This window comes from Acartia tonsa, chromosome 2 (assembly GCF_053477335.1).
Source record: "Acartia tonsa isolate MP-2025a chromosome 2, ASM5347733v1, whole genome shotgun sequence".
Classification (NCBI taxonomy): domain Eukaryota; kingdom Metazoa; phylum Arthropoda; class Copepoda; order Calanoida; family Acartiidae; genus Acartia; species Acartia tonsa.
The window spans coordinates 15,935,100-15,946,174 of record NC_137261.1 but is presented as its reverse complement, the minus strand read 5'-3'; the positions used below and the strand labels follow the sequence as shown (position 1 = coordinate 15,946,174).

Below are 11,075 nucleotides of genomic sequence, written 5' to 3'. Positions count from 1 at the left end.
GAAGAAAAAAGCAAATATATATTTTAATATAGCAGCCATAAAAAGCCTTAAAAAACTATGTGATAATAGTTATTTTTATAAACAAGGGAAATGAAGTTTTAAAGCTTTAAAATATCCAGTTTTTCACTGGTTCTGTTTTAATGTTGAAATCAAATCTGTTATAATTAATTATCATACCAAAATTTGTACAATTTTCAAAATGAAAAGTATACTTCAGTGTTACAGATTATCTAAAATGGACAAGAAGTTAAAACACTATGAACACCAAAAATTGGTTAATAAAGAAAGAAATAAGCAAGAAAAGCCTGTTTTCAAGAAAGCCGTGCCCAAGTATAAAATACTAGAGGAAAAAATTGCCTACTTAGAATCGAGTTATGAAACAATTAATGCAGAGGAAGTAAAACTTTTCACAGATCTTCCCTTAACAGATGAAACTTTAAGAGGATTGCAATTCAACAAATATGAAAAGCCAACAAAAATTCAGAAAGAATCCATAGGTAAGTATTTGATTGGGGGAAGGGGGTACCAATAATCCAAGCTTGAACATATAATCTTTCCTGTTGATTTTGAATGTTTTCCATTTATGTTATCTTACAAAGTTTCCAGATTGTTAAACCTTGGCCATTTTTAGAAATATGTAGTGCACATTTTGAATTTCATTCAATTTATATAATAAAAAGGAAAATGTATTCATTACCTTCAAATCCATCCCTACCCCAGAGAAGGGCTGGAGAATTATGGAAAATATGCTCCCCTGCATTAAATAACCCTTCTTGAGTGATGAGTATGGCATGTGTCCTATTTCTTCCGCCCTTATGAATGGAACTTACTACAAAAGCTTATGGGGAATTAAATTTCCAGTATGGTTTCGAAACCGATTAAAATCCGGGAGATAAGAACCGATTTTCAGCCACACTGAAAAATCATGGATCATCGTATTATATAGATATAGTTTTCTACAAATATAGAAATGTATAATCATAATATTAAAACCAATTTTGTTAACCTGTGCCTTTGAAATCTCGGGTCTAATAAAACTGGTTTTAATCTTTTAATTGTACATTTTTATATCCACAGAAAGCTGTGTATAATACGATGCGATAAAGGGGGGGGGGGGGAAGTTTTGACACATTTGCGTAAACGGTGAGTATAGGCTTTATCTTTGGACTGAGAGGATAGGTTATTAGGGATAAAATCATTCTTATATGATGAATTTCCCCCAGATTTAAGATTTTTTGGATAGGCCTCCAGGTTCCGGAGCTCCAGGCCTCCAGGTGGTCTCTGGACAGGTAAAAAAATTAAAAAATTCTTATTTGAACAGTTAGAGGTAAGTTTATAAAACAACATAAGCTTCTTTTTATATATTATTCATATATTTGAAGAAAAAATTACAATCGGCCTCCAGGTTCAGGTGCTGCAGGCCTCCAGGTGGCCTCTGGACAGGTAAAAAATCAAAATTTCTTATTTGAACAGTTAGAGGTAAGTTTATAAAACAACATAAGCTTCTTTTTATATATTATTCATATATTTGAAGAAAAATTACAATCGGCCTCCAGGTTCATGTGCTGCAGGCCTCCAGGTGGCCTCTGGACAGGTAAAAAATCAAAATTTCTTATTTGAACAGTTAGAGGTAAGTTTATAAAACAACATAAGCTTCTTTTTATATATTATTCATATATTTGAAGAAAAAATTACAATCGGCCTCCAGGTGGCCTCTGGACAGGTAAAAAATCAAAATTTCTTATTTGAACAGTTAGAGGTAAGTTTATTAAACAACATAAGCTTCTTTTTATATATTATTCATATATTTGAAGAAAAAATTACAATCGGCCTCCAGGTTCAGGTGCTGCAGGCCTCCAGGTGGCCTCTGGACAGGTAAAAAATCAAAATTTCTTATTTGAACAGTTAGAGGTAAGTTTATAAAACAACATAAGCTTTTTTATATATATTATTCATATATTTGAAGAAAAAATTACAATCGGCCTCCAGGTTCAGGTGCTGCAGGCCTCCAGGTGGCCTCTGGACAGGTAAAAAATCAAAATTTCTAATTTGAAAAGTTAGAGGTAAGTTTATAAAACAACATAAGCTTCTTTTTATATATTTTTACATATCTAAAGAAAAAATTACAATTGGCCTCCAGGTTCAGGTGCTGCAGGCCTTCAGGTGGCCTCTGGACAGCTAAAAATTTACAGGTCAAGTTTACTTAAAAAACAAAATGAGCTTATTTTTAGATGCTTTAAAGATATTTGAAGAATAATTTACAATTAGCCTCCAGGTGTACTCTTAAAATTGTTATTAAAATTGTTAATGACATTTGAAATTAATTTTATGTTTGTTTTTATTTCACTTCTAACTCTTGAGGTAAACTCTTATTTTTGAATACATGGCCTGATTCCCAATGGTCATTACAATAAAATATGGATGGTAGTTTAAATTTTTGGTTTCAATGAGGTAAGTAGGTAATATAATAAAAATATGAGTTTATTTTCAATTATTAAGGTAAATATTTTTAAGTTTATACCTGGAATACATAAATAACATTTGAAAATATGCTTACTTTGTTTTACAAGTATACCTCTATCTGTTCAAATAAGAAATATTGATTTTTTACATGTCCAGAGACAACCTGGAGGCCTGCAGCACCCAAACCTGGAGACTGATAGTAAGATAAAAAGAAGCTTATGTTGCTAAAAATTTACAGGTCAAGTTTACTTAAAAAACAAAATGAGCTTATTTTTAGATGCTTTAAAGATATTTGAAGAATATTTTACAATTAGCCTCCAGGTGTACTCTTAAAATTGTTATTAAAATTGTTAATGACATTTGAAATTAATTTTATGTTTGTTTTTATTTCACTTCTAACTCTTGAGGTAAACTCTTATTTTCGAATACATGGCCTGATTCCCAATGGTCATTACAATAAAATATGGATGGTAGTTTAAATTTTTGGTTTCAATGAGGTAAGTAGGTAATATAATAAAAATATGAGTTTATTTTCAATTATTAAGGTAAATATTTTTAAGTTTATACCTGGAATACATAAATAACATTTGAAAATATGCTTACTTTGTTTTACAAGTATACCTCTATCTGTTCAAATAAGAAATTTTCATTTTTTACCTGTCCAGAGGCCACCTGGAGGCCTGCAGCACCTGAACCTGGAGGCCAATTGTAATTTTTTCTTCAGATATATGAATAATATATAAAAAGAAGCTTATGTTGTTTTATAAACTTACCTTTAACTGTTCAAATAAGAAATTTTGATTTTTTACCTGTCCAGAAGCCACCTGGAGGCCTGCAGCACCTGAACCTGGAGGCCAATTGTATTTTTTTCTTCAGATATATGAATAATATATTAAAAGAAGCTTATGTTGTTTTATAAACTTACCTCTAACTGTTCAAATAAGAAATTTTGATTTTTTACCTGTCCAGAGGCCACCTGGAGGCCTGCAGCACCTGAACCTGGAGGCCTATTGTAATTTATTCTTAAAATATATGAATAATATATAAAAAGAAGCTTATGTTGGTTTATAAACTTACCTCTAACTGTTCAAATAAGAAATTTTGATTTTTTACCTGTCCAGAGGCCACCTGGAGGCCTGCAGCACCTGAACCTGGAGGCCGATTGTAATTTTTTCTTCAAATATATGAATAATATATAAAAAGAAGCTTATGTTGTTTTATAAACTTACCTCTAACTGTTCAAATAAGAAATTTTGATTTTTTACCTGTCCAGAGGCCACCTGGAGGCCTGCAGCACCTGAACCTGGAGGCCGATTGTAATTTTTTCTTCAAATATATGAATAATATATAAAAAGAAGCTTATGTTGTTTTATAAACTTACCTCTAACTGTTCAAATAAGAAATTTTGATTTTTTACCTGTCCAGAGGCCACCTGGAGGCCGATTGTAATTTTTTCTTCAAATATATGAATAATATATAAAAAGAAGCTTATGTTGTTTTATAAACTTACCTCTAACTGTTCAAACAAGAAATTTTGATTTTTTACCTGTCCAGAGGCCACCTGGAGGCCTGCAGCACCTGAACCTGGAGGCCGATTGTAATTTTTTCTTCAAATATATGAATAATATATAAAAAGAAGCTTATGTTGTTTAATAAACTTACCTCTAACTGTTCAAATAAGAAATTTTTATTTTTTTACCTGTCCAGAGACCACCTGGAGGCCTGGAGCTCCGGAACCTGGAGGCCTATCCAAAAAATCTTAAATCTGGGGGAAATTCATCATATAAGAATGATTTTATCCCTAATAACCTATCCTTTCAGTCCAAAGATAAAGCCTATACTCACCGTTTACGCAAATGTGTCAGAACTTCCCCCTCCCCCCCTTATTACATTCTGGTGTTACTTTATAAGACTTCAAGAAAACTGTTTTTTTCCCTTTAAACAAAATATTTGAAATGATTTTACGTTTTAGGACTAGCACTTAGAGGATTGGATATTCTTGGGGCCGCCAAAACTGGATCAGGGAAAACCTTGGCATTTATTATTCCAATTATGGGTAAGTAATGTATGTTAAGTATTTCATCTGTTCCATAACTAAAGTAGGTCCGCCTGTTTCTAAGGTTATTTATGCGTTTCTGCGGTTCCAGGACAAACGCAGGAGTCCCAAACGTCGGAGTGGACAAACGGAGGAGTGTTAAAATATTAATTTATTTAGGTATTTCTATACAGGTAAGGTTAGGTTAAGAAATGAATATACAAATAAGCCCCCCGCAGGGGTTAGGCATTTAAAAAACCTAAAAATGGTTTAAAATAGGTTAGGTTAGGTTAAGTATCCACTTCTGCGTTTGTCCACCACGACGCATAGGACTCCTGCGTTTGTCGTAGGACCGTGTCTGTCACTTTATCCTTCAAATCTGTATCTCTCTCATTTTTTGTTTTTGGTAAATAGATGCTTAAACTCAAGACTCTAGAATTTAAACATGAGAGTAGGGCCTCTCAGCTCAATTTCAAGAATATAATTTCATCCTTATAATAAAGTAACAGGATCTCTATCTGTTTGTCTGTCTGTATGTACCGAAGGATCTCGCTAACCACTGAACACCTATATATAATATGGTTCTCTTTAACAGTGTAGCTTCACATAGGTCCGTCCTGGGAAGGTTTAAAGCTATTTTGGGGGAGCGTACCATCACCCTCCAAAAAGAAATCGCAAAAAATATTAAAAACATAACTTACTCAATCTTGTGGTAATAGTATTTGTTCAACAGCTGATCTTAACAAAGATTGAAAACTAAAAGAAAACATTATACGTGCCCCTAAAGGCTAACCTTTGAGACCTTCCTGATAATATGTTTGTTTTTAGAGAGGTTATATGTAAAGCGATGGTCCGCGGAAGACGGAATTGGAGCTCTCATTGTAACACCCACCAGAGAACTTGCTTATCAGGTTAATATGAGTTTCGTTGTTTTCACTCAAAAAACATATCTAATTTCCCAAACCCGCCCCGTAATTTTAGAGAGAAAGAGAGGGAGAGAGAGAAAAAACTTATTTTTAGCAACTGAGAGGCTCCTCTAACTATTAATAAATGTATAGGGTAAGGCGGGGCAAACTCGGGTGTTTTTTCGTTTTTTTTTTCAAAAAAAAGGGGCAAAAATTATTATTTTTTATGGGGCCAAGACCATTAGAAAGATCTCGAAAAAGCCTAAAAGGATATTATCCTAGGACTTTGGAAAGTTTGTCATAATTGGACTCAAAATCGGACCGACTTCGCCCCGGTCAATTTTCAAGCTTCAAAAAACCTATGACATATTAATTTAATTAAAGCATGCCCTAAAGGTTAAAGTTGCTAAATGTAATAAGTTAATTTTTTCTTCACAAAAAAAAATATTTTTCCGAAGTACGAGAAATATGACTTTTCTTGAATTTTTTTTTGATAAAAACATAAAAATACTACTAGGAAAAAATCACTTTATATGACTTTTAAGGCCTGGTCCTTAAAATTCAGGCAATTTTAAATAGATTTGGCAAAAGAAAATAAGTTTTACCTATTAAAATAATTACCTGAAAAATTCAAGTTGAAAAAAAGGGAAGTTGGGCAAAATTGCTGGTCGATTTTTTAGCTTCTAAAAAGCTATGACATATTGATTTCATTTCATTACAGCATGCCCAAAAGGTTAAAGTTGCTAAATGTAATAAAGAGCATGCACAAAAATTTTTATAAAGATCGGTCAATATTTCTACAAAAAAAAAATATTTTTTAAAGTATGAGAAATTTCACTTTTTTGTATAGAATTTGTATAAAATTAAAAAGTTAGTATAAAAAAGCGAAAACTGACTTCGCCCCGCTTCAGAAAAGGTCAATTTCTGAAAAAAAACTAAATAAGCTTTTTTTAAGCTTTCAACGGGAATGGATACCCCATTAGATGCTTATTAAGTCACCTGAAAACGTCTAAGCTCTAGCTCTTACAAGTTTTTGTACAACCAAATCTTTTCTGACCTCCAATAAAACAGAAAAAAAACAATAAGTACCCTAAAAATTCATCTCACAAAAATTTGATTTTTTACCTACCCTTTTGTAGGCCATTTAATAACGAAGAACTTTGGTTTCATGATTTTTTCTTTCAGTCGATTAGAACATTGAGAAAAGTGTCATTTAATGAAAATGTGTCAAAAATTACCGACTTCGCCTCGCTTTACCCTAATAATCTTTAAAAATACGTTGTTTTCTAAAGGTTTGTTTATAGTAATAAATGCGATTTAAGAAATACATTAATACTTTCAAAGATATGTTTTGGAATATTTATAAGCATTACCTCCAAAATACCCCAAGAAAAGCTTTAAGATTTTCATACATCAAAATGTTGTTTTTAACCCCCAGATAGTCCCCCCCCCCTGTGGGAGTATGTATTCATTCGCAATTATATCCCTCCCATCCCTCTCTATAAAACTGTTTAGGAGAAAGTGACATATATTTATCTTGTAACAAGGATGACCAACATCCATAAAAGCTCTAAAACGGTAGGACCTACGAACATTTATACTTGTAGTGTGTTAGAACTGAAAAATCAGAACTTGAATGTATAAATGTCGAATCATAATTTTAATTGAATTTTAATTTGAAAAATTGCAAAATACAGGATAATGTTAAGGGACATACTTACGTTTTTAGGACTTGATTTGATTATAGAGATGCTTTGCTTATAACATTGTACTTTGTTGTCCTAGGAATCAGTATTCCAAAAATCAAAACAATCGGATAATTTTATCACATACAAAGGGGGGGGGGGGGGGGAAAATGTGGTGACTCGTCACACGACATACCAGCAATTTTATTTTGGGTGCTACTCCCTTAGTTTTAGAGATAATTGGATGAAATCTTTTGTGCTGGGTCACTAATTACCCCAACTATTGGTATTTTTAAAAAAAAGCGGCGGGGGGACTGAGTCATTTTTTTCAAATTCTCGTTTATGAAGGTATATCTTAAATACAGTATGCTACTCCCTTAGTTTTAGAGATAATTGGATGAAATCTTTTTGATTGTGTCACTAATTACCCCAAGTTTTGGTATCTTTAAAAAAAAACGGCAGCAGCACCGCCGCTCCCGCCGTCCGCCGCCGTTTTCCGCCGCCACCAAAATTTTTTTTTTGTTGCATTTCTCGCCAAATTAGGCAATTTGGAATCATTTGAGACCATGTTATTTTTTTCAAAAATTTTTTCCCTTACAAGCACCCCTGCGGGGGGACTTAGTCATTTTTTTCAAATTCTCGTTTATCAAGGTATATCTTAAATTCAGTGCTACTCCTGTGCTTTTAAAGATATTGAAACAAAACCTTTTGGAAAGATACCAAAACTTGGGGTAATTAGTGACACAATCAAAAAGATTTCATCCAATTATCTCTAAAACTAAAGGAATAGCATACTGTATTTAAGATATACCTTCATAAACGAGAATTTGAAAAAAATGACTAAGTCCCCCCGCAGGGGTGCTTGTAAGGGAAAAAATTTTTGAAAAAAATAACATGGTCTCAAATGATTCCAAATTGCCTAATAGTCCCCCGCAGGGTTGCTTGTAAGAGGAATAATTTTTGAAAAAAATAACATGGTCTCAAATGATTCCAAATTGCCTAATTCGGCGAGAAATGCAATAAAATTTTTTTTTTGGTGGCGGCGGAAAACGGCGGCGGCCGGCGGGAGCAGCGGTCCCGCCGCTGTTTTTTTTTAAAGATACCAATAGTTGGGGTAATTAGTGACACAATCAAAAAGATTTCATCCAATTATCTCTAAAACTAAGGGAGTAGCATACTGTATTTAAGATATACCTTGATAAACGAGAATTTGAAAAAAATGACTAAGTCCCCCCGCAGGGGTGCTTGTAAGGGAAAAAATTTTTGAAAAAAATAACATGGTCTCAAATGATTCCAAATTGCCTAATTCGGCGAGAAATGCAATAAAAAAATTTTTTTGGTGGCGGCGGAAAACGGCGGCGGACGGCGGGAGCGGCGGTCCCGCCGCTGTTTTTTTTGAAAGACACCAAAACTTGGGGTAATTTGTGACACAATCAAAAAGATTTCATCCAATTATCTCTAAAACTAAGGGAGTAGCATACTGTATTTAAGATATACCTTCATAAACAAGAATTTGAAAAAAATGACTTAAGTCCCCCCGCAGGGTTGCTTGTAAGGGGAAAATTTAAAAAAAAAATGGTCTCAAATGATTCCAAATTGCCTAATTCGGCGAGAAATGCAATAAAAAAATTTTTTTTGGTGGCGGCGGAAAACGGCAGCGGGCGGCGGGAGCGGCGGTCCCGCCGCCGGATTTTTTTTAAAGATACCAATAGTTGGGGTAATTAGTGACCCAGCCCAAAAGATTTCATCCAATTATCTCTAAAACTAAGGGAGTAGCACCCAAAATAAAATTGCTGGTATGTCGTGTGACGAGTCACCACATTTCCCCCCCCCCCTTTGTTGTTAAAAAAGTAAAAAATCAACATGCTTAAAATGGACATACGGACATTCTGGTAACGATTATAGAGTTGCTACGCTTTCTAAATCGTATCTAACTACTACAGGAATCACAATTTAAAGTTTGAAATCGATAGGACAATTCTAACATGCCTAAATTAACAAAAAAAAGCTTCCGTTACAGACGGACGGACGGACCGACCGACCGACCCTAATTACAGAAAAGCTTCGCTTTTAAAAAGTTTACCTTCTGTTACTTAGCCATTAGTTTTATATTTTTCATAGGTAGGTATTAAAATGACAAATCCTAAATATATTTTTAAAAACATTAACAAAATTACAAATGATTTATTGTTTAGATATTTGAGTACATCAAAGTTGTTGGAAAATATCATGATTACAGTGCTGGCCTTATTATTGGTGGAAAGGTAAGCGCACATTTTTACAGGGATCTTAAGGGATAAGACAATAGCAAAAATGACAAATGGAACTTTTGATGCTGCTAGTTTGTCCCAACTATTAAGATTTTATATAAAAATTGCCCAATGCTTTTAAACCAACGAATGAGAGAACGTTGAATTAAATTTGGCTACTAGATTTTAATTTTTTATTATTTTGAAGGATCTAAAAACTGAATGGAGTCGTGTAACTGCATGTAACATAGTAGTGTGCACACCTGGCAGGATTCTCCAGCATATTGATGAAAATCCTTTCTTCAACATGGACAACCTACAAATGTTAGTTCTGGATGAAGCGGATAGGTAATAGTTATTTCTCGTATCTTATTATAAACAGCTTTCCGCGGATATAAAAATGTATAATTATAAGATTAAAACCAGTTTTTTAGCCCCGTGGTCGTACATTTTTATATTTGTAGAAAACTGGATTTGATACGACGCTAGACATAGTTTTTTCGTATGGATGAGAACCGGTTCTAATCCAGCGAATTAAAATCGGTTTCTAATGAATACGATTCTAGATAACTGCTAGAGGGGTGTGAACTGGGAAAGATAAAAAAAACCGGTAGTCACTAATCTACAAAATTGCTAAAAGCTTTTTATTTTCATCCAGTGCAGTGGTGTATATACTGCATGGGATCCCCTACTAAGTAATAAATGTGAAGGGTGAAAAAAATTGAAATTTTAAGAGTAAATTGAGCCATATTTTTAATGTAAAATATAACTAGCGGTTACGCCCCTAGAGGTATCTAGTGGCACTTTAAATGTTTGTTTTTTTTATTTCAAATATATAACTTGAGAAATAATTTCTATGTTGCGTTCCTTTCTCTAAGCGAAATTTTTTTTTCTTCAATTTTTTGTGATTTCTCTTGGGAGGGCGGTGTTACCCTACCCAAAAATAGTTATAAACCTTCCCAGGACCAATGAGAAGCTACCCTGTTAAGGAGAACCCGATCGGTTTAGCGGTTAGCGAGATCCTTTGGTACAAACATACAAACACATAGACAAACAGACATCCTGTTACTTTATTATAAGGATAAAGAAGAAAACTTTAATTAATCTAATGCATTCAGGGAAAGGAAGGGCTACATCATTTCCTCCTCCTGGAAGAAAAAAAAGGGGGGGGGGTGGAATAAATGAAAAATGTTTTTGCAGAGGGAAAAATAAATCTTGTGCAGAATATACACCCCTTTTTATCATAATAAAATTCCCTGGTTCCTATTTTTTTAAGGAATGAAAAATGTTCAGAAACTTGTGCCAAGTCTAAACAACATCTCATTAACACCAAAGTGATTACTACATGATATTAATATTTTAGGTGCTTAGATATGGGTTTTAAAACAGCAATGAACGCCATTATCAATGCTTTACCACCAAATCGACAAACACTTCTTTTCTCTGCCACACAAACTAGGTTAGTAGCGTTCTTGTTAATGAATTATCAAAGAAAATATAGTTTAAATAATCTAATTTTAATGTTTTTTTTGTCAACTACCTGGACTAACGAACATTTTTAGCTTAAAGAAAACTAAATGAAATAATAAAACACGATATTAAAAATGGATTTTGTTGAAATCATTTACGGAGTTGATTTTTCCTTATAATATTGTTGCAGGAATTCTGGCAAAAGGTCTTAATTTGATATGGCAATGGATTTATTATCACTAGGATCTAACACCAGATTATCATTTAC

The 11,075-nt window shown here is 33.3% G+C and overlaps 1 protein-coding gene across 2 annotated transcripts in view; it reads left to right on the top strand.

The window, feature by feature from the left end:
* Nucleotides 1-199: 199 nt before the first annotated feature.
* Nucleotides 200-11,075, top strand: part of LOC145305568 (putative ATP-dependent RNA helicase DDX10) — a 35,524-nt gene continuing 24,648 nt past the window's right edge. For both annotated transcript variants that reach the window (XM_080147257.1, XM_080147247.1), the window contains exons 1-6: nucleotides 200-497; nucleotides 4,436-4,519; nucleotides 5,327-5,409; nucleotides 9,284-9,352; nucleotides 9,546-9,685; nucleotides 10,701-10,796. In XM_080147257.1, the coding sequence (XP_080003383.1) occupies nucleotides 200-497; nucleotides 4,436-4,519; nucleotides 5,327-5,409; nucleotides 9,284-9,352; nucleotides 9,546-9,685; nucleotides 10,701-10,796 (770 nt within the window). The remainder of the gene's footprint in view (nucleotides 498-4,435; nucleotides 4,520-5,326; nucleotides 5,410-9,283; nucleotides 9,353-9,545; nucleotides 9,686-10,700; nucleotides 10,797-11,075) is intronic.